The 24979-nt window shown below is 40.6% G+C and overlaps 1 protein-coding gene and 1 pseudogene across 2 annotated transcripts in view; both read right to left on the bottom strand.

Moving 5' to 3' along the window:
• The window catches only part of LOC148376338 (ephrin type-B receptor 1-B), a 247142-nt gene that overhangs the window by 20991 nt on the left and 201172 nt on the right, over nt 1-24979 (bottom strand). The window contains exons 10-12 of one of the 2 annotated variants that reach the window (XM_088346429.1): nt 22650-22838; nt 20414-20661; nt 14349-14564 (exon numbers count right to left, since the gene is read on the bottom strand). In XM_088346429.1, coding sequence (XP_088202555.1) covers nt 14349-14564; nt 20414-20661; nt 22650-22838 — 653 coding nt within the window. The remainder of the gene's footprint in view (nt 1-14348; nt 14565-20413; nt 20662-22649; nt 22839-24979) is intronic. The other variant, XM_088346436.1, reaches the window with a different exon arrangement.
• On the bottom strand, nt 15815-15943 carry LOC148376339 (U2 spliceosomal RNA; annotated as a pseudogene).

Raw genomic sequence — 24979 nt, 5'->3', positions numbered from 1 at the left:
ACTCCATTCCATCCATTATCTGCACCGCTTATCACAGAAACATCGAGTTCAGTCTGAAACAAGATACAGGGACAATATAAAACCCGGAGTAGCTCACCGAAGTGGTTGTGTTCATAATAATGTGCAGCCAATGTCCTCTTATATCCGTGAGAGTAGTAAATCCAGGAGAATAAAATATTTACGAATACAGAATAGAAAAAAATGCTTTCGCTATGCCGTCAGCCACGTGCTATACACATTCATCCTTTTCGGCCAATTGCAGGCTTTGTTTCGCCGTTTAAGCCAATGCCAGCCTGTAAATGATAAAAAGCATACACCGCGTACTACTTGGCGTTCGGGGGAAAATCTAGTTGGCGGCTGCAAGTTAGTTGGAAAACTTTGCAATTTTAAAATTAATCCATAAATAAGGCGCACTGTATTATAAGGCGCATGGTCAGCTTTTGAAAAAAATAAAGGCTTTTAGGTGCGCCTTATAGTGCGGAAAATACGGTAAATAAAAATGCTTAAAATAAGCAAGATTGTCTGAAATATGAAAAAATATATATACTTGAAGTGCAATTTTAGTTTAAGTAAACGTACAAATCTCAAGCAAATACATTTTTAAAGTTGTTTCCCTGTGATAAGAACACATCCATTCCAACATTAGCTTTCAGTTGTTTACCAGATGTATCACTATAAATAACATGTACAAAAATTGGGTGTTTCACCCTTTATTTATTTTTTTCATGAAGAAAAATCAAAGGGGCTCACATTTCCCTGAGCATCTGACAGTTGCTGACCAAGAAAGGTTTGCTGAAGGCGTGGCAAAAAGGATTCTTTGACGCTGTGTGTCTTTTGGAGTTTGGTGACAGCAGTCCTGAAATGTTGGTGACAAACTTCATACACTGCTGTTGAGCTTTTCGATTCTCATCAGTCCTGCTTTTGTTCAACTTTTCTACTCCTGAGAACGCTTCTCTGAAGTCGTACCTTTTCTCAAGTTTGCCTCGGAGGACACAGAAGCATTCTTTACACTCTGCTTCTGCTGCTTATCGGGACTACTGTGGTATTTCTGAATATATTATAGATGGATATGAATATTAATTTACGTTATTTTAGGACACACCTATAATGTAAAAAGTAGTTCAAAAGCATGCAGGTGAGACGGCCTTTGGTGGTTGGAAAGACAATATCTTAAGAAATCATTTTAGCTCATTTAAATGAAGGTTAAAGGAAAGTTGCTCAAAATAAGTTTATAAACGTGTTCAATCTGTCTGGTGAATCCCATAAATTAAGAACTTAGAAAATGATTTATCGACAGCAGGGAATCATTATCAGAAACACATTTGTTCTATGCGTCAGAGGTTCAGGAGAGAACGTGATTTCATTTTTCTGCAATGCTTTGATCAATATAGCACAGCGGTGCGGTGGTTCGCGTGTGTGCGGCACAATTCTGAGGTTGTGAGATCAAACCTTCCTGTGTGGAGTTTGCATGTTCTCCTTGTGCTTGCGTGGTTTTCCTCCCACATTCCAAAAACATGCATTTTAAGTTAATTGGCCGGTCCAAATTGGCCCTTGGTGTGAATGAGCGAGTGAATTGTCAAGTCAAGTCAAGTCATTTTTATTTGTATAGCCCTAAATCACGAAGAGTCTCAAAGGGCTTCACAGATTGTTACACTATATTACACAAACTATTTTCAACCGACAAGAGGAGTAGGTTATTCGTATGCAATGGAGTAGAAGTGAGTTTTAAGTTTAGATTTAAACATTTCCGCTGAGGTTGCAGATCGAATCTCAGGGGGAAGAGCATTCCACAGCACCGGTGCCCGGATGGAGAACGCTCTCGAACCAGCAGAAGACTTGTCTGTCTCTGTGTGCCCTGCGACTGGCTGGCAATCATTTCAGGGTGTTCCCTGCCCACTGCCCGAAGATAGCTGGGATGGGCTCCAGCACCCCCGCAACCCTACTGAGGATAAGTGGTGCATATAATGGCTTTGATCAATACATTTTTAAGTAATCACATTATACTGGTGGGTACATGTGAAGACAAATCGTGGTTATTCGTACAGCTTTTAATCACAAGGAGTCTCAAAAGACTGCATAGACCACAGATTTTTGCAAACTACAGACTATTATTACACCATCTTCTGATCTAAAACCTACATGAGGGCAAGGAAAAACTCAAAAACCTCAACATGAGGGAAATGGAGAAACCTTGAGAAGGTCACCCCCCTGATTGTCAATATTAGTGATTGACACGTCACCTCCGTCCACGCTTTAATCGAAGCATTTTTTGGCACGTTAAAAAAAAACTCTGAAAAAACTCCGCATGACTCTAGTATAATTTCTTTAAGTGACAGCTCCATACAACCTTCACGCTCTGCGCTGGTAACATTTTTAGACACAGTAAACACAACAATCTTTTCCTTGAGGGTGGTGATGCTTTGTCACACTTCCTAGTCTTGGCTTTTAGGAGGACACTTTCATTTGTCTCTTTATCTCTGTTTCTGTTTGCCTGTCTTTTCACCCCTGTTCAATATTTTTCATAGTGTAACTGGAGAGTCTGCCGAACTTCCTGTCAACACTTCACACTCTGTGCAGAGCGCTAAAGCTCAGTGTAACCAAAACTTTTTCACCAGGATCGCACACTCTACCAATCAAAGCCATACCGCCCCGTAATGTAGCGGGGGCGCAATTTCAATTTGTTTTTGGACTGTTAAAAAAAAACAATGAACAAAATATCTCATCTCATCTCATCTCATTAACTGCACCGCTTATCCTCAGTAGGGTCGCGGGGGTGCTGGAGCCCATCCCAGCAATCATCGGGCAGTGGGCAGGGGACACCCTAAACTGGTTGCCAGCCAATCGCAGGGCACACGGACAGACAACTCGCTCATTCACACCTAGGGACAATTTGGACCGGCCAATCCACCTGAAATGCATGTCTTTGGAATGTGGGAGGAAACCGGATTGCCCGTAGAAAACCCACGCAAGCACGGGGAGAACATACAAACTCCGCACAGTAAGTCCGGCAGCTGTATTTGAACCCACGCAGGTGGTTCCCAAGACCTTAGAACTGTGCCGCACACGCGCTAGCCACTGCGCCGCCATGCTGCCTGAACAAAATATGACAGCTGTAAATTAAAGCAAAAATATGAAAGGAAGAAAAATATCAAAGTGTAGGTATATGTCCTAAGGTATATACCCCAACTAATAAAAAAAAAAAAACAAAGCTACATAAACAATGAACACAACTTGAATAGAAGAGGCACCCTAAGTACCTCTAACTAAAACCAAAAATGTCACAGCAAGACAACTCCAAATATGTTGTGACACTAACTGTTGTGGAATGTGGATAATAACTAATGATACGTATGTAGGCATCTGGCAAAGGTCGTGGGATGACATTGTTGCAGGAGGTCACAACCTGATATGCTGAGTGACCCGGGACGGGCGACCTTCACGAGATATTACGACTTGATTTGAGGACACTATAAAGGCCAATGTTGAACGTTTGGAACTTTGAACGTGTCCCGAATGCAACAAAGAATGTTCCCTTTTTGCCATATCACCTCTCTGCGTATATTTTGGGGCGACGCCCAACGACTCTCCAAAATAAGTGGCGCCCAACGTAGGGCCATTTCACCTTGGCCAAAGCCCATTGTGGTTTGCTTGTTAAAGCCATATGGGACCCAGGCCACTACTTAAAGTGGTACTGAACATAAAAAACGAAGGAAAGACAACACATGATCTGTTGCATCACTAATTGAACAAAAACAATGCAGTGTATGTAAGAACACTAAGTCCAACGGAACAAATTCAAGCTACATGAACAATAAACAAAACAATAAAGAGGCACACAAGCTAGCTGTAACTAAAACCAAAAAACATCAAAGAAAGGGAATGCACTATATGTTGGGTTACCAACTAGCTAACTATACATTAAAAAAAGATAACACAGAGCAGATAACTCAATCTTGATGGAAAAAACTAGAGTATCATGACACAAACGAGAACATAAAATACTGAATTTACAGGACAAAATGCATGATGACGATGAGCAATTAGCGACAAAGCGACGGGGAGGAAACAAGGGACAGAGTGAAACAATGATCCAACCAAGCGGTGGAAACTTCACATGCCCTTATATACTCTGTAGGTGTCTCTAATGACCCCACACCCTTCATGAGGACAATTTGGACAGCAACCAGTGTCCGGTGATTTTCATTTTACACCATCACCTTTTCCCAGTCCATCCTGCATTTCGAGTTTTTTTGTCATTGTATCAGTTTTATTCTTGTTTTTTTTTAACATTTTTTTCTAATTTAGTGGATGAGTTTGTCTCTTTGTGACATTATATCTTTAAGACATCAATGACTAAAAGTTCACTGGAAGTACAAAAACACAGAACACGACACAATCTAACATTTGCTTTTATCGTTTGGCTGAATAACACCATTTTGTCACGCCGATATTCCATGGCTGACGTGTTGAAGGTGAACATGCAAACAAGCTTGAGGGGAACTCGGGAGCTGGCGGCGTAATTAAGCTAGCGGCGTTCTCCTCCGTGACCCGCTCAGTGATGACCTGCCGCCCAACCAATCAGCGAGCGAAGAAAACGAGAAAATTAAATTGAGCTAACACGCCGTCATTTGCATTGGCATTGAACTCCTCCCCCGGCAAATTAATCACTTCTTTCCTGACGCTTAATTTTTTTTTCTTCTTTGTAGCTGTCGGCACGCTTATTATGGTGCAGATGTTGAGGGAGGAAAAGGTCTGCCGGTCATCGTATTTAACGTGGACACGCTAATGTTGCTTTTGCATTTTTCTGCAATGCTTTGATCAATATAGCACAGCGGTGCGGTGGTTCGCGTGTGTGCGGCACAATTCTGAGGTTGTGAGATCAAACCTTCCTGTGTGGAGTTTGCATGTTCTCCCTGTGCTTGCGTGGTTTTCCTCCCACATTCCAAAAACATGCATTTTAAGTTAATTGGCCGGTCCAAATTGGCCCTTGGTGTGAATGAGCGAGTGAATTGTCAAGTCAAGTCAAGTCATTTTTATTTGTATAGCCCTAAATCACGAAGAGTCTCAAAGGGCTTCACAGATTGTTACACTATATTACACAAACTATTTTCAACCGACAAGAGGAGTAGGTTATTCGTATGCAATGGAGTAGAAGTGAGTTTTAAGTTTAGATTTAAACATTTCCGCTGAGGTTGCAGATCGAATCTCAGGGGGAAGAGCATTCCACAGCACCGGTGCCCGGATGGAGAACGCTCTCGAACCAGCAGAAGTTGCTTGGAGGGGGTTCATACCTCCTTTCATTTATTTGTAAACATTGTGAAGTATCCGGTGGGCGGGCCTTAGCCTAAACGATGTGTCAACAAGCGAACACGCTAATAGTTTAGCTTTATATCATCAAAATGGATGACTTTTGCTTAAATATTGTAAAACTAGTCTTTCGCTGGTCTGAAGACAGAAGAAAGCTGTTGTTGCTGCTAGCTGTCGTTATGTCGTTGATTTTTGTGCCAGAATCGGAGAAAAACCTTAATGATCGTAAATTTTACAGGATCGCAGCGGAGACTGCTGATAAAACAAAAAGAAGAAAGTTGTGGTTAAATGCATTAAAGCAAAAAGATTGAACCAAGGCACTCATCGAAGTTTGCAGCACACACTTCATATCAGGTGAGAGAAATTAAACATTTATGATTGTTCCTATCTAGTCCATATCACCTCTAATATCGGCAAAATATTTTATTAGTTTCAGCTAACTGTTGTATGTAGCCAATGTTAGCTTGTAAGACCTTAATTTACGATCACTGAGGTTTTTTCTCTGATTCTGGCACCAAAACACACAACATGACGATATTTAAAAACCCAACTAGCATAAACCAAAGCTTGGTTTACTCCGTGTTTTGCCTCCAGCTTTGACTGTTAATTTCGCCTAAAAGGAACTGCACTCAAGTGGCCGCCATCTATTATCTCCATTTTTGTCTGGAGGCTTTCCAATTTATGATGCTGAAACTGAAATGCTCGATGTAGCTGCCATCCCTTATCTCCGGGTCAACAATTGCTGAGAGCAGGGGTGGGCAGAGTGCTGTTTTTTTGGTTGGTCTGCTGGAGAAAGCCATTGTGGCTAACTCAAAATGACCTTCATTGTCTCACCCTCAATTATTATCCCAAGTCTAAACTGAGAGCTAATTTGTGTCATGTGTGCGGCAATCTATTATCCCCAATCCCATCGTGCTTTGAGCTGGGACCGGCAGACGGAAAGCCTAAAATGAAATGCATGATTGAGGCTGCGATCCAATACCCCTAGCCGACCATTGCTGAGAGCTATGGCCAGCAGAGCACATTTCTTTTTTTCCCCGGCCTTTTTTTGGTTTGTGGTGCTGAAGATCCATCAACCCCAATAGTCTATTGCTAAGAGCAGAGACCGAGAGAGCAAATCCATTTCATCCGTGGTCGCTTTTTACTCCTTCTTTCTGCCCTAAAACGGACAGCACTCGTGCGGCTGCAATCCTGGGTTGACTATTTTTGCATTTTGCATGATAAAAATGTGCGTTCATTAACACAGGTCAGATTGTCACTACTTTTGAAAATGATTTAGGAAATGGCAGGCAGTTCTCAAATTGGTTGAGTGTTAAGGTGCGTAGATCGACGCCGTAATTCCCAAAAGTACTTATTTATCCGCGGAACCTATCGTTATCAATAGAACAGAAAAACATCTGCCATGCAACAAAGACGCCAAACTGTGAGGAAACGCTGTGTTTATTAAATATAACTTCAACATAACCTGGCCTAAGACCTGCTTGGAAAATGCAAAGAACCCTGCTTTCATTTTAAGCCATTCTCCCTCATTTTCTTTTCATGTTTAAATAAGCAACCTTTGTTTACACATGCTAAAACAAGGATAAAAATATGCCGCTTTCTTGCGTGGCATCAATGTAAGCGTGGCCCCCATGCTGCTTGGGAAGCGTCACATATTCAAACGGATCTGCTTTCCTGTAATTCCCGTCCGCACTCACTTAGTACGGGTTGACTCCAAACTACCATGTCGGTGACGGCTACAGATGCTTATTTTCACCCGGCGGTGGGAATAAATGCAAAGTGCACATGTGGAGTGACGGCTTCTCTCAACGCCCCCAAGCATAAGTCAGCGGTGCAGTGACCGAACGCGATCTGTGTTTGGCTCCCAGGCTGAACTCTTTTTGTAGAAACGGGATTACTAAATTATGGCGAATTTATACCCGCCGCGAAGTACAACACAGTATTCAACGATCCAAATCACACGTAAAGGACAATTTTAGGGAAATAAACATGATTACAGTGACAGTTTGAGACAAAAGCTCCGCCTGTTTTTTTTTCTGAACTCAATTCTGACAGACTGAGGAAAAATGTAGCCCTCTAATCAACACCTTTGATTTAAATCTCCCTATTATCTTTTCATGTTGGTCTCATTTGAATGTCGAGGTGCCATAAAAAAAATCTGTTTGTATATTTAGAGGATTTCAGAACCTACCCACTGCCCGATGACAGCTGAGATGGGCTCTACTGAGGATAAGCGGTGCATATAATGGATAGATGGATGGATGTATTCAACCCTTGGATGCAGGACCTACCAAAACTTAAGGCATGGTCAAACAGCCTTTCACGGGCGTATCGAGGCTGAATCATGGCCAGAAATTTCTGCCAGTGAAGCAGACGCTGTTGGACGCTTTGAGATCGCGATACAGACGAGATACAGCAGTGCTTTACGCGCGGTAAGAAATTCACACGCGGTCGGCCGCGCGAAAAAGTTTTGCGCTGCTCAAAACTTTAGACCACGGGTAACCGCGGGCGGCACACGTGGTAGACACTAGGTAATGACACGGTACGGACGCGGAATGACGTGCTACGGCCGCGGCCAAGACGTGGTTACATGCGGGTAGGACGCGAAATTTTAGAGGGTAATAGCAGGTGGAGCACAGTCATAGCAAGTTTGTTCTGCGCCTGTATCGCGGTGTTATCACGTGCATTAGCGTGTGTACTGCGTGTAAGCACGGTCAAACGCGATGCAGCCGCGGTTACCCGCGATAAGGACGCGGAACAGTCGCCGGCGTCTGTTTCGCGGGCATACCACGGGTAAACAGCGGGTTTAGCCAATTTTGCACATTTTCCACCGCGTCAAAAATTGGTGGGGATAAAAATAGATACTAATACTAATGGCATCATGTTATAAACTTGCTTTATGAGGAATACCTGGAATATGAAAATATTACAACTTTTCCGTTTTTAAAGATAGTTAAGAATAACAACCTGTGGGTCGCAGCACAGTGGTTAGCGCATGTTCTGAGGTCATGAGATCGAAACTTCACGTGTGGAGTTTGCATGTTCTCCCCATGCTTGCGTGGGCTTCCTCCGGGCACTCAGGTTTTCACCCACATGCCAAAAATATGCATGTCAGATTAATTGGGTGATACAAATTGTCCCTAGGTATGAATGAGCTAGTGAGTTGTCTGTCTCTGTGTGCCCTGCGACTGCCTGGCAACCAGTTCAGGGTGTCTCCTGCCCACTGTCTGAAGATAGCTGGGATGGGCTCCAGCACCCCCGCGACCCTACTGAGGATGAGCAGTGCAGATAATGGATGGATGGAACCTATTGGGTCATTTGTGAACTCACTTATGCATCTAAGGGTTAATTTATCGATTCATTAAATAAACACACAAATAAAGAAAAATATATTTTTAATTTTTTTAAGAATAGATATAACCCTGGCGAAAGGCTGGACGCATTATATCGAAATGTTTTAAACTATAATTATTGTGAATATACCAAATTGTAATGCAAAAAGATATCAAGTCATAAATAAGCAATCAAAATATTTTTAAGAGAACATATATAAACTCTACAGAGCATATTTGTTGGTGATAATTATTTGCTGTGTGTGTGTGTGTGTGTGTGTGTGTATGCTGGAGTGAGGCAAGGCTGTGTGCTGGCTCCAGTTCTCTTCAACATCTTCCTCGTCTGTGTTACAACACTGCTACGTAGAAGGATGGAGAAGCAGGCTGGAGTTACCATCAACTTCAGGGTTGATGGTAACCTGTTTAACATCAGGAGGCTACAGGCAACTACCAAACTGACTTCAGAGACCATCATTGAGCTACAGTATGCTGATGACTGTGCCCTGGTTGCCCATACACCGGAGGCTCTGCAAAACATTCTCTCGGCAGCTGTAACTGCATACACCAGAATGGGACTGACGATCAACACCCAGAAGACAGAAGTACTCTGTCAGTCCAGTGCTGACCTCTTACCAAACCCAATAATCCTCACTGAAGCAGGGCAACACCTGCTCATGGTGCCCACCTTCAAATATCTGGGGAGCATAGTGTCTGACACCTGCTCATTGGATGATGAGATCCAGAGCCGTCTCAAGCAAGCATCAGCATCTTTCGGTCGACTAAGGAGAAGGGTCTTTCAAAACAACAACCTTAGACTCCACACCAAAATGCTGGTCTACAGAGCTGTATGCATCACTACATTACTGTATGGATGTGAGGCATGGACTATCTACAGCCGCCATCTGAAAAGCCTCGAGACCTTCCATGTAAGATGTCTTCAGAAGATCCTTGGCATCACATGGAGGGACAGAGTGCCGCACACAGAGGTGTTGGAGAGGGCAGGCAGCTGCAGCATGGGATCCATTATGGCCCAACGCCAACTCAGGTGGCTGGGGCATGTTGTTCGAATGCCCAGCCACAGACTGCCACGCCGTATCCTCTATGGTCAGTTACATCTAGGCCAACGCAGTGCTGGTGGGCAGAAGAAGCGGTTCAAAGACCAAATGAAGAACATCCTGAAGAGATGTCGGATAAACCCCTCCTAGCTGGAGGAACTTGCTTCCTGCCGAGACCTCTGGCGCTCCCACTGCTCACAGGGAGTGGATTACATGGAGGAACAGCGCATGCAACACCGTGCAGCAAAGCGTGCAAAGAGACATGCTCGCCAGGCCACCCCTGCTCCCTCCAGCACCCCCTTCACATGCTCTGTCTGTAACCGCATCTGTGGATCCAGGATCGGACTGTTCAAACATCAGCAGACTCACAATTAAAAGAAGATGGTCATCATCGAATCGATGGACAACCCCAAGAAGAAGAGAAGAAGAAGCAGCAATATGCAATCGGGAATAATGGATCAGGAAATGCTTGCAACTCGCACTGATGATGTACGTAGCGCAAAGTAGCCAGTGATTACAATTTATTGAATGTCCTTTTCTTTTGGCAGTTTTGTAATTTTTTTTTAAACAATTATTCTTTATGATAACTGTGACAGTATTTAATAACTGTAAATTGAAAGCCAAACTCCTGTCATATTTTGGTACTCCAAATGTTGATTCTGGCAAATTTTCATCTTTAACGAGCTGTGAAAGCGAGGCAAAGGAAAAAAAAAAAATCCTCTAACGTGTATTTTCCCTCATCGCGAGTTGGATTTCTTTTGAGGAATCAAATCAAATAGACAGTTCTACTGTGTGACCACATTGCGGTCATCTGGAAGATGTTTTCTCAAGTATAATAAGCGAGTTTATTGGGCTGTCAATCATTTGAGTCCAGATTAACCTTGGAAGGCACAGTGTGAAGTGCACATTTTTTTTTTTTATCTCAAATTTTTTTCCTCTCTACATAAAGGGTCATTTTACACCCCTTGCTTGCATTCCAGGAATTCATCAGTAAAAGTAACAACATACTGGCACGTACATGACCGATTTTAAGTGACTCAACCAATGATGTGTGAAAAAAAAAGCATCCATTCAGTCGACAGACGTTCCCGTTGGTGGTTTACAAACCCCGCCGTCTTCTCCCTGCTCCTTTCCTCCATCAATTTTTTTCTTATTTTTTTTCATCCTACGCTCTTCATCTTGCCGTCACTCTTCTTTCCGTAAAAGCGTCCTGCTCACTTCCAGGAGAGATCGTTGCTGGAAAAATTTCATTAAAAAAAGGTGTTGATGGAGTTCTCTCCCCAGGCAAATAAATGTGCTCAAGTCCATTCCGGGGCACTTTGTTGGGGAAATGGATGACTGAATCGGAGGAGCGAAGGTAATAGGAGATGAGAATTGAAAAGTAAAAAAAAATGCTGGATTCTTAGTCTGACTTTTCTGTCTTTTTTTTGTGCTGACAATGCTTCAACTGATGTTTACATCATACAGTATTCCTTTGCCGTTAGGTGGTTCGGCTTACGAGTCCATGACACGTCGTGGAATTATTCGATGAATAGGTTCCACGGATAAATGCGTAATCCTATAATTACATTATCACTTTACAAGCACCTTTGCATTCAAACCAATCGAACTGCGGTCTGTTTCCCAGGCACTAATTGGAGCAATGCAAAATAATCAGTTGAAAGATTAATGTCAATCAATAAACCTTGATCTGTATTTTGATTTTAGTGTCAGGTGTGCAGAAACACTTAACTGTCATTTTTGACGATGAGAAATATAGTGTGGAAATAGAAGACCACAGGGACAGTTTTGGTAAAAGGCCTGCGCATACTTGGAGCCAAACACGTGGAATGTCACAGACGATCAGCATTTTTCTTTTTGCGGCAGGTATACGGCAGCAATTTTTTGCTGCCACTTTCAACACTGAAAAATATAGTGAGTAAATGGAATCCTGCAGGCAAAGTTCAAGTTAAAGACCGGTATATACCTAGCACCACCTACGTGTGACACCACTGGCAATTGGCATTTTGCTTTTGGCCTATGCGGTCCGGGAACACTTTTTCTTCAAACAAAAACAAAACATGCTTCAAATCTTTGGGGCTTGGTTGCCAAATTGCTCACATGAGCGAGGCACAGACTGAAAGGAAAATGGCGTGTCTCTATTTTTCAGACAGCAATGATGTCTGAAAACATTTCAGACACCTTTCTGGGAGTATAAAGAAGTAAATTTCTTTGCCAACAAAACTCATAAAATTTTCTAATGTGAGCAAATAGGAAAGTTTGACAGCACTTCATCCATAATTAACAATGTATTCACGACACGTTTACTTTTTCCCGGACAAATTAAGCCAAATCTTCAATCTATACATCCAAATTGAACAGCAAGGGAAATTATCCATCAAACATGATATTGTTTCCTTTCAGTATTATCAGAGTCACTTGAGTTCCCTTTAACCCCCATGCAAATGCAATTTGGTCCGATACTGTGGCAACCACAAACGACAACAACAGCAAAGGACGACTTATTGAGTCTGTGTTGCAATCTGCCACTATTCTCCCTAGTATGCTTCAATAAGTGCCCTGATGCGGTCATCTACAAATATATCAACTTTTTACACAACCCAGACCTCATGTTCTTTGCCAAAGTAGTAAATGTGTGCATGTCTATATAATCGCTAAATGACATCTATAGTAGTTGCCAACTTGTATGGAAACATGATCCGAAAACACGCAATTTTATACTCCTACATGCCGTTTGCGAGCAAACACTAGCGACATTACTATGCAAATAGATGCCCCACCGCAAAGTATGTATATGGAACCGTCTAGTAGATAGAAATCCTCGATGCAGCCAGGACGCAAAAGTCAAACCATGAAACAGTGATGGAATCCTGTGTTAGATTTTATCTTTTACCTGGCAAACGAATACAATTTGCCTTTGTACAAAATTACAGTGTTCACCCACACACTGCGGCGAGTCTTACAAGTGTGTTATTTGTATCTTAAGCCGTTTTGAATGAGGCGGTGGATGAACTAACGACGGCTGCTGATAATTATAGATCGGTGGCGTGGAGGACTTAATGAGGAGCCAAAGGCTCCCAGGATGCCCCTGCAATAATGAACCCTAAGTGAAAGCGAAGGAGGGAGGAAGGCCGAGGAGAAGGGAGCTGTCAATCGGCTAGGGCGGCTTGCCCTTTGCTAGCAATCCGGGCACGTCAACCAGAGACGAGCCCTTCCCACCGGAGGCCCGTCTTCTTGCTAATGAAGACGTGACAGAAGCAGAACTGCCGCCCTTCCATTACGGAACCCAAGACCGCCGATGATGAGGGCGGAGAGTGGATGGAGAGCTTCAAGGAAAGGTCGGACGCTTCCCTGAATAGAAAGCTGTCAGATGGACCAGGAACATGTTTTGACGGAAGTGATGCTGATGGACTAAGACCCAAGAAGAAAAAGAAGCGTACTGTAATCCCTCACTGTATCGCGGTCTAGCTACTTTGCGGGTTTTCATCGTACATTGTGTTCTGCATTCCGATTGGCTAATCGGTCGCTCTGCCCTTTTTCTGCCAGTGTCCACCTGTGCGTCATTGACATTGCGGTCTGAGGTCTACACATAGTAATATAGCTTGACAAACCAAGCCAGGGTTTGTACACAATTTCTTGGCCTAATTCAAGCACTTTTTAAGGACTTTCAATTTAATTTCTAATATTTCCAGGACCATTGAAAGTGTAAATCAGGTGTGAATCATGTATTTTGCAGATCCACCACAAAAATAGTATTATTTATATTTAGATTTACCGAATTTTCACGACGATAGGACACACTGTCTTAAAAGGCGAAATCTCAGTTGCTGGTTCTATTTATATATTTACAGGGTTGGGTAGGGTTACTTTAGCTGGATTACTTAAAATATGAATACAATTACCAAATTTTGTGCAGGCTTAGGGAGTAACAGAATACATGGAACGGCAAAAATGATGTTGGCAAGCTGTTTGGATTTACTTTCATTTTGTTTCTGTCGCATTTTATGTTAGTTTTGCCGGAGATCAAAGAGATCAAAGCCAGGAGAGAAAGCTTACCACATGTTGTGAATCATAATTTTATTCATATTTAGTTTATTTTGTCTTTTATTAGCATATTTGGTATTGGAGTAATCCAAAAGTAATTGAAAGTAATCCAGTCAAAGTAACCCTACCGAACCCTGTGTATTTAACACATACATATGATGCACCTGGTTATAGGGCACGGGTGTCCTCTGATACTGTAGTGTGTTGTTTTGGGAATTATATGAATCACCCCTCGTTAAAGAAAATACACACATGAACATGTATGGCTTCCTTGGAGAGCGACAAAGTTGGCACATGTTTATTAAAAGCACAACACTGAACAACTCTTGCAAGCACAACCTATATACCAGCTAATTGAGCCAACGAATCACTGATTCAGACTGGAGTGAAGGCATAGGTGTAAGCTAAACGTTCCGCCAGTGCAGACTACAATTACATCATCCCCAAATCTTAGAAATAAAACCTCAGTATGGTTAAAATGAAGATACCTTAAGAGTATCTAAAAAATAAACAAATACATAAATATGGATTTCTACTTGGTGGGTTTTGACTATTGCGGTACCATTTTGGAACTAAACTCCTGCGAAAAACAATGGATTACTGTACTGACCAGGGAGCTGGTGTAGCTGGGATCGGAAGTGTCCTCCTGCAGGTATCGTGACAGGCCAAAATCTGATACTTTGCACACCAGGTTGCTGTTGACTAGGATGTTGCGGGCCGCCAGGTCCCGGTGCACGTAGTTCATTTCCGAGAGGTACTTCATGCCGGCCGAGATGCCGCGCATCATTCCCACCAACTGGATCACCGTGAACTGACCGTCATTTTGCTGCAGAGGGAAAAAAAAAACATATATTTAATACTTCAAGCCAACCTTGCAAATATATTTTTTAAAATTGTTTTCGATGTCAGTGTTTCCAAAAGCCAAGGCTCATTTTTTTTATCCGACCGGGCAAGGGTAGCCACGAGTGCAGCTTGGTTTGGGCTATGTTTGAGGTCCCATTTTTCGTCTAAATACCCAAGCAAAACCCGTCCGTCAAAAGATTTAATCCGAGCACCAGTTTTACGTTATTTTTTTTAAAGCTACAATAATACTGTATTAAATTGACAGTATTACATGTTCTTGGATCATGAGGTAACACAGGTTATTCATTTTGGTTAAATGTTTGCTGTAATTTGAGATTTTACAACATTTTGAACTGTTTTTTTTCCACTTTGTTCACCTACAAAAAATAACAAAAATATTATTTAAAATTAAGAAAAATTATCTGACAAAGTACCTCAACATTTTTTTTAGTAAAATAAGAAAATAATTCAAATCAGCAAAAAAAATGTGCAATATATTTTTTAATTTCATGTATCTATTTATTTTTGCAGTGCGATCGTAAAATAGCTCAAACAAAATAAATGTATCTAATATATGTTACTGCACTCTCTCTCATGAGCAGATAAAGTTAAAAAATAAAACAAAATGTGATCTGCTGCCACCTACTGATAGGAATGCATGTCTGATTAATGGAAGAAAGCAACGATACTGTAGCATGGCATGCTATTTTGCAAGAATCACTGTTGTTGATCAACATATTTTTCATTGCACTTGTCATCAGTGCTGAAATGGAATTAAGTATTTAATATCAACACGCCTCTTACTCCGTAATATATACTGTGCCCTGTATTTCAATTAGAATGAAACCAAATGACCATGTTTGACTGTACATTCGCAAAATTAACACCTCAATCTGAATAGATCTGAAGGCAATTTAATCTGGATTCAAACGGGAGTTATGGAACAATTGCCTTTTATTTCTACACTATCACTATTTCACACAAAACTAAAGGAATGGAAATTATAATGTCTTAGTTTTGCCACAGTGGTTATCACTTTCCTTATAAAATAAGTCAACTCTGTTTTTTCCTGGCGGGGGGTTTTTGAGGGTTATTGTTCTATCTTCGTTATTCATTATCCATTATCCGTTATCGGTCAGTTCATAATACGCTACAAAGCCTAGGAGCCGGGACACTTACTCTCAGCCAAAAGGCCAAGCTAAGGTCCTAGTCCTAAAGCCTTGCTGCGATCATTGCAAATGCACCGTTCCCGGAGGTACTGCAATACCGGGCCGATGCGTGGAGTGGACAGAGCAAGCTCCTATTCCATCTCCGGATAGCAAAAATCAAAGATCATGGCAAGTCAAAAACTATAGAAATGATGCACCGTTCCCGTAGGGAAGAGATGAAACTTTATCACTACTTTTTGCCAGTTAGTGTTTTTTCCCCAGTTATATTCCAGATTTTGCTTGTTTGAATACTTATTTTATAGCCTAATGCACATGTGTCAAACTCAGAGTGCTTTCTCACAATGTCTGTCGGCTACCATATCCATGTGACAACTCAGCGTCACTACATGGCAGTGTTTTTACATCAATGTCAAATATTTAAATTGAGAAATAAATTATCCCTTTCGAGGGGGGCGCGGGCATGTTAGACTTTGGGGAACTTTTTTTGTTGTTGTTGTTTTGATTTTCCCAGAATCAAGTGCAATTTCATACCCACTACAGTAGGGGGCAGCAGCATTCTCAGTGGCTAAGTGTTTTGTTTATGTCCAGCCTCCACATAGTGCATTAAGCACAAAATATAAGCACGAGAGGATTTTTACCTTCCAAAGCCAAAATGGGGGCATGAGCAAAAACAATTGAAAATAATTGCATTACACTGATTTGGCCCGCGGTGAAACTGATTTTTGACACCTCTGGCCTAATGCAATAAGTCACACTCACTACAGTGAAAGAACAATATTTTTTAATTCCATTGTCCTCGCAAATAGCTTTGCACTAAACCAATCCACACAAATGGATTGAGCATCACAAACAATAGATGTGTTAATCCCCGGTTCGGGACCGGGTGGAAACATTTGTTGGCCTGGAGAGAGATGGACGCCACCGGGCTGTACTTGCCCAAAACACACCAGAGAAAATGGTCCCTCTACGGCCCTAGTGTTTAAGGGATCCTCACACCCACAAAACTGTAGTTGAGCTATGTAGTGTCTTGCCAAAGTACAGCTGGGATGAGTGTGGGGTTATCCCTTAACCACTAGGGTGGTAGGGGCATCACTTCCTGTGGTGTGTCTTAGGCAAGTACAGCCTGGTGGCGGCTATCCCTCTCCAGGCCAACACATGTTTCCACACGGTCTCGAGCCAGAAACCTTTCCTGCGTTAGGCAAATGTGCTAACCACTGCACTAGCGACTAAAGAAAATTGTAAAGATAAGGACGCACAAGCATTTGAGAAACTGTCTCGGTAAACGCTTGGCAGCGCTCCTGATTTGTCGACGTTCTCCATCTCCTTCCTTTTTGTGAGTAAACTGAAAAAACACTCAACCGTGTAGTGCTCAAATCTCCCACATTTGAAACTAGCTTCAAACAGTTACAAAACAGGAAAAAGCTTAATGCCCCAAGGAGAAGACAGGAAAATGACTATACTTAGGGCTTCTAAGCGAATTTTCATTGAATAGAAGTCCCAACGTGTTATTAGAAAACAAATAAATCATAATATGTTGCATACGTGTGAACACCATCTAATAAAATAGAACTGGCAGCAAAAAAATCAACTGCTGCTGCTTTTCTATATTAAGACCGTGTCTGAAATAACGTCTGCCCAGACCCCCATGGCGTGCTTTTTTACGTCGAGCCTACAACTTACAAAACGTCTCCGCCCAGGTGGCTGACAGCTTTTTCAAGAAAAAAAAAAAAATCTATACATAATTTTTTTCCAAATCAAACGTTTGCTTTATTCCGATTTAGAAATCTTCGTTGGTTTTGGAAATTTCGGTTCGTTTGGCAATTTGCATACTCGGCAGCCAATCAGAAGCCTGCATCGAGTAACTTCATGCTTCCGGACTTTCCTGAGCGTTATAAGGTCATTTTCCAAAGTAGACGCACAAAGAACACAAGAGAAATGGATAAGCGGTTAGGAATCAAGTCAAAACCTCAGCCAAAAAATAAATATTCAAAAGAAGCTAACAAAATTTATGACGCTACAAAACGTAAACATACATTAAAAGCCTCGTGGAAAAGGAGTTCACGTGGCTTTTAGCAGACAACACAACACAAACATTGCATGAATGAAGATGAGCAAATACAGGTACATAGTGATGGCAGTTGGAAAACAGCAATGTTATATACATGCAATAAATGTGAGGAGATTTATAATAAACTTAATTCTAAAGTGTTATTCTGCTATATTATATCATATCAATCCTTAATACTTTGCAACATTTTTTTTGTTTTTTTTTGTTTTTGCAATTAGTCGTCTTATTGTGTTTCAAGTTGTAAAAATATGGGGCAGGCAACTTTATGGCGTGGCAGGCAACTTTTCAGAGTCTGCCCTGGTGTCCGGTAACTTTTTGACACGAGTTTCAGACACTGATTAAGAGCTGTAGTGGAAATTGTTTGCATTGGAAAAGCAAATTAAGAGTAGCCGCCTTTCCAAGTGTTCATTAAACTAAATGTTTATTCCTCTTAAACGCGTGAGCTGAGTGGCAAATGCCCCCCGTGTGAATCCACAGAGACGCTTTGAACATGGGAACAAATACGAGGGCGAACGCGATCGATGGCAACACAAGTCGGAAGTGGCGGTTAGCAAAGCCGGGTTCAAAGAACTCCTTTAAGCCTCGCTCGGATCAAAGTGGCGCCGAGCATTGGTCCGTGAGATTGAAGGAGAAAAAAGCAGGGTTGAATTTTGATGACTTTTCTCAAAATAAAACAAAGAAAAGTCCAATGATACGTTGAGAGATTACCTATTTTATTTGAGAATGACAAACTTTTTGAAACTTAGCTCTTGGTGGTATTAGCATGCAGTGAGACAACGTTCAGCAAAAAATAGTGCCGATCACTTATTTTATTTAGTACAGTTGACCTCCAGGTTACAGCGATGTTTGTTACCCCCTTGTTAAGGCATTTTCCCCACCATATGAAATCAAAAACAAATTATTTAGCATGCCAAAATTTACAAAATTAAAATTTACAGTGTTTGTGCCTATGGCCAGTGACGCCTGACTGCTATTGGTCGACATCATATAAGATGCTGATATTCTATTGGTTTGCATCACGGTGTCATAAAGATGTTGATATCCTAGTGGATGAACTCCCTCCCGCACTGATCTCTTTCTCTTCATTTAGTTCAGAATCTTGTGTAACACATTTTATTTTAGCAATGGGTCCAACACAGTGATGTAAAGGGAGAACAAGAAGATGATAGCCATGAAAACAACCATAAGATAATAAAAACCCGCAAAAAGGCACATGCATTGTTAAACTTTGCTAAGGAAGAAAGCCAAGACCTATCAACAATCAGATAATTATTAAGAATAAGGATGCGAATAAAGCAATTAAACTTTCCAGTTGCATGAAATACCTCGCAAGTATGGGTTTTTTAAAATAATTTTTGTTTCAACCTACCTTCAACACCCCCCCCCCCTCAGCATCCATTCAGTAACTCCACTGTACCAGCTAAAGTGACGCCACATGTGCATAAAATATAATTTTTTTTATCTTACATCCAGATTTTTTTTATAAAGTTACTTAATTCTATATGCATATATTATATTGAAACACTTACCGTTATCCTGTAAAATTTGCCTAAATTCCCAATCCAAGACGTACCCAAATTATACTAAATGCTCTTCTTAACCTGTTTGGAGAATATGAATGGTTTTGATCTCTTGAAAAGTAACACTGTGAGGTTTTGTCCCAAACTGAAATAATCACTGCAAGTGTTCTTACATTGATTCAGAGTTAGAGCACACTGAAATATAAGGTTTTTATTCTCGCCTGAATTTTCTTTCTTTTGCAATCAAATGCCTGCAGATAAGTGTAACATGGGTATTTTAGCTGAAAACACAATTTCTAATGTACATATTTTTCTAATTGTATGTCTGGGCATTTCCAAAAGTGGCCCTAAAATCTTTGCATTTCTGTGTTTTACTTTGGCCAATTTTTAGACTTTGTGAAAGAGTTATAAATGTTTGGCTTCCCTTTATAAAAGTCAAGCACTGACTGTGCACACATGTGTGTAATAATCATGTGTAAAAATGTATCCCAGGTTGCATTTACGCACATTTATTTACGGCTCTGATTTCTGAACCGTATCAAGCTTTCTTATTTCACTTTTATTTCAAAAGAAACTCTTTACACTTTACGCCAACCATATTGAATGGATGGATGAGATATTAACAATAAAAATAAAAAATTTTTTAGCGCACTGGACATGCACTATAGGACGTTTACACACGAAATAGGAAGAGGAAGCCGATTTTTTTTTTTTTTTTTTTTTTGGGGTGGATGATAGTTGACCTCTAACAGTGCCACATGCCGGTAGCGGCGGAAAGAAGCACTACAGTAATGTCCTGTACTCGGAAAAAGATGCACACAAAACAAAATCTAATTTACAGCAATGTCCGGATATTTTTCGACATCCTGAAAAAAAAGTTCGTATCTACCGTTTTTCGTGAGTCAAATGGTCGTAAGTAGGGAAGCGTCTGTACTGCCAATTTTGTAACTCACCAATTCACTCCCATACTAATCCAGAATGTTCTTAATCTTGGATGGAATATTTTTTTGTTGTGTATTAATCCACAGTTATACTCAATTTGTTAAAACAGTTTATTAATTCAAGACTCACTCACCCGAAGAAAGGAATCAAGGGCCCCGTTCTCCATAAACTCTGTGACGATCATGACGGGTCGGCTCTTGGTGACCACTCCCTCCAGACGGATGATGTTGGGGTGATCAAACTGGCCCATGATTGACGCCTCGGACAGGAAGTCCCGCCTTTGCTTCTCCACGTAGCCCGCCTTTAGCGTTTTGATGGCGACAAATATCTCCCGCTTACTCGGCAGCTTCAGGCGGCCCTTGTATACTTCGCCAAATTCCCCTTAAAAGAAGAAACTGGGATTAATTGACATAGAACTGGAGAACATTGGTGCGTACATACCTCGTTTGCTGTGAGTGCTATGGCACAATTATACCAATAAGGGTTGGAAGAAGTTGGAATATATAAATAAGTCACTGCATATTTAGTCATAATTGAATTTGTTTTTCAGTAATTACCGTTTGATGATTTTAATCATTTTATTCATTGTGTTGTAATCAATGCACCTTATAATTATCCATATATTTGACTGAAGTATTTACGACTGGGTGTGTTCCAAGTGAAATTTGTTTTATAATAGATTTCAATTCATTTAGGGTTTTTCATTATCACAGACTGTACCAAAGGGGTGGTACAGTCAGTGCTGTTGCAGCATAGTGTGCACCAAATGATTTACAGCACCCAGGCGGTCTCCCATCCCAGTACTAACCAGGCCCAACCCTGCTTAGCCTCCCGAGACCAGGTGTTCTCAGGGTGGTGTGCCCCTAAACAGGTCCGGTTTTGTATATGGAGAGGGCGTGAGTCTTGCTAAACTACTTTTGAATTCCTTTGAGTTCAGAAAAAGTCTACGGGGACTTTCCGCTGATCTGACACTTTGTTCTTTCAAACCATGCCTATTTCTTCTAAAAACACAGGATGCCATTTAGTGAATGCTTTTTGTGAAGGACACACAACCTTGTCAGTATTCACAAGACAAACATATTATGTTATTGATTTTATCCGTTTTATTGTAATGGATACCCCAATGGAAATGCTCCAGACTTTGCTTATACTCATCTAAGTCTTGCGACCTAGATATTGATTTGAGCATGCGGAAGAGAAAAACCTCTCATTCTTCAACCTCTGCATAATTTATTATTTATATACATTTAATCCGTCAGTATAGTGCCGTTTTACCTTTTTCGGTCTCTCTGCTTTACATATTTTCATGTTTCTTTTGTGTTTTGCACTTTTAGGCTAAACAGTTTCTAAGATAGAAGGTATGGGTAAAAATATAAATATTTACAGGCACAGTATACAGTATTTCTAACTGTTGACGAATGATTGGGTCTGTGAAAAGGGTTTGTTTTTTGGTTCCAATGGATAATTGAGTAGTTCATCGTATAATAATTGTAAAACGTAAAGGTTTCTGCTTCACAAATTTCACCTCTCACGGGTTCTTTTTGGAACGTAACCCTCGCAGTAAACTATGGTTCACTGTAAGTATAAAATGTTTCCTTTTTTTCTCTTTATCAAATTGTTTGTGTCTCTTTACCATATAAATCAAATGCAATGAACACAGAGGGTTGTTGTAGCCCCAGTAGAATTTAATTTACATAACTAATAAATTGGACATTTCATTAACAAAGTTTGGGGGTCTCCAATTAGCCATTGCCTTGCATGAGCAACATTGATGTTTATGCTGACATACAGCATTTGACTTATCCATTGAAACACTTCCTGACAAATACAAATAACTGAATAGACTTTGGCATGATCGACCAGTTCTACCTCTACTTGACCGGTAGATTGTGATCGACCTACATTGAATTATAATTACTATAATACACACAATTCGATTGTATTCTGTGGCAAATGTTGTACGGATATAGTCAATATAAATACAATAGTTTAAGCTGAGCTGTTCTCCCTCACTTTAGTGACAGCGAAGGCCAGTTTAAGAGGACCAGTTCTATTTTTAAACACTATTAAAGCAATTGCTTGGCGTTAAAGGGCTATGCTAGAAGTTATAAGGACTGAAAAGAGCTTGATCATTTAAAAATGGAGACTACAGATATAATTGCATTCTATAATCGACAGCACATTCAAACTGAACTAGAAAAGCCCACGCCACATGAAGTAAAACCAATTTCCAATGCAATTATTGGATATCCCTTGATAGCTGCCCTACATTTAGCTCATGTCCACAGGATTTCCGCTGTTTTCTTTTATTTCAAATCAGACTAAAATTGTGAGTAAAACGTTAAAATAGAAACACGGAATGACTCTACCTGCACCGATGACCTCCTCGATCTTGACAGTGGAGACGTCGATCTCCTTGGCAAATTCGTGGACGGCTTCGTTGGGGTCCTCATACGTGAAGGGGTCGATGTAGATCTTCATCCCTGGAGAGCCTGAGAAGTGGGTCGGGCAGCCCAGCGGTGACGGGCAGTTAGACATGTCGGCTCGCAAAGAGAGTTCTAAAACAACCAAAGGTGCTCAGTGAGAAGTAGCAATCTATTTTCTGTTTAGTTTTACGTGCCACATTAATAGAAGATGACCGCAATTGACTTGGAGGTCTCTAACTTCAATCACACTGTCACATAAATGCACTTTCCAACCTTGCATGCTTTTAACACTAATAATGAAGATAACATAAGTTGATATACGGTTCTCTTCAAGATAAATGAAAGGACACAAGTGAATGGAAAGAGTTATTATAGCAAACGTGATGTACGGGTGGAAGGTCAAATGGACAATTTCAGTGGAACGTAAAATATAACTGTTGAGTGGAGAGTTCAGGGACATGAAATCTGTAACAGAATGGGACTACAAATAATAAGAATGTGCTATGGTTTAGAATGAGCTAAATTGGCACTGCAAAAGTGTGTGGAGTCAGTGATGAGCACATAGAAATGCACTAATTGTGTCATCCTATATACAGACAGTGTAACCTCTGTATTCGAACTACTCATCGTATACTAGTATTTGCCATTGATCCGCTGCTCAAAGGTACAGTCAATCGTTTGAAATCGATTTATATTTTTAGCTTTATTTAGTTTAATCTTCATTTTTCACACATTTAACTAGTTAGTGTTCTTTAGGAACACATCAATGTTATAGGTTTTTATCGTTGTTTAGGTACATTATATCAATAGTTTTTGGAATGCAGAGAAATGTATAGTAATAAATACTTTTAGTTCGTATGGGATAAAATGTTTCAGCACCACAGTCCATTGCCCTAAGAATGATCTTTAAAAATTATAATTCAAATGTTGGCCATTTATGGTTTAGGAACACATTTTATTAGTATTTTGGGTAATTTGGAATGTAACAGAACATGTAAAAATACAGATCAAATATATCAGTTTTTAACCAAATAGATGATCAAACACATATTAATAAAATGTGCCTAACCAACACTAAATGTTTAATTGTGTAGGTAACACTTTTTTGCACTGCTGGCAGTTCTTTATAGCTAGCCACTCCTTGCACATCTGTTCTTCTCTGCACTATTCGTACTACAGTGTTATTGTTACTGTTTACCTGACTTGTTTACCTGACTGCCCATTTTGCACATCTGGTTAGCTGCTCCTCTTGCACTCTTTGCACTACTGTAAAATACTATATATAGCCATAATTATTTAGTATATTATTAGTACTCAATACAACATTTTATTTATATCTGTACATTCAAGGAAACTGTGCGGGTCAGATGTATCGACATTTCGTTCTGTATACACGTGTACTAGAATGACAATAAAGTAGATCTGAATCTGAACAAAGATGAAACATAATATGTATAAAAATATTAAACCAATTACTGTACCTTTGATCAGCGGTTTGATAGCACTCATTTCCTTCTTTAACTCGATTGTTGTTTTCACTGTTTTACTATTTTTGCTCCACTTATCACTAACTTTCTTGGTCACAAAAAAGGCAATAAAACATACTAATCAGAAAAAATTCTCAACACATGTTATCAGACTGACTTTCTCTCACAAAATGTTTTTGCCCGACCGGGCAAGGTTTGGCATGAGTTCAGCTTGGTTTGGGCTATGTTTGAGGTCCCATTTTTCGTCTAAATACCCAAGCAAAAATGAGTATAGTATAGTATAGTATAGTTCTAACTTCGAGGAGTTTCAATGAATACGGAAGAAACAAATGAACTGTGAAAATCGAGGGAATATTGTTTTAGAAGGTAAAACTATTTTTTCTTGGCTGCAACATTAAAGATCTAAACATTTTCCTGATGCATGTACAACATTCGAATAACTTTAGGTATCCTTGAGTGAAACAAGATACTTCACATTTTCTTGACAGGTTCCACTCCTTTAACTCTTTAATAGTGTTGAGTTCAATTCTGCCCTCTCCCTAGCCTTTCACTACGAGCTCATAAAGAGATAAAAAGTGCTGTGCCATCAACTCACTCTTCATGCCGCCCTGCGATAGCAAACAAAATTCCAGAGCAGGCGAGCACGGCAGACGGAAAAAAAAAAAACACTTGTTAACACGTCGAGAACGCCTCGGCGCACGACCCACGTCGCCATAAACAAGCATATCGTCTTTTTGACAGTCAATTTGTGGCCTTTGCATTTAAATAACAGAGTCGAGGAAGGCG

This window comes from Urocampus carinirostris, chromosome 1 (genome assembly GCF_059441175.1).
Source record: "Urocampus carinirostris isolate Australia breed hairy pipefish chromosome 1, RoL_Ucar_1.0, whole genome shotgun sequence".
In the NCBI taxonomy this organism is placed as follows: domain Eukaryota; kingdom Metazoa; phylum Chordata; class Actinopteri; order Syngnathiformes; family Syngnathidae; genus Urocampus; species Urocampus carinirostris.
This window is presented reverse-complemented; position numbering and strand designations above follow the sequence as displayed.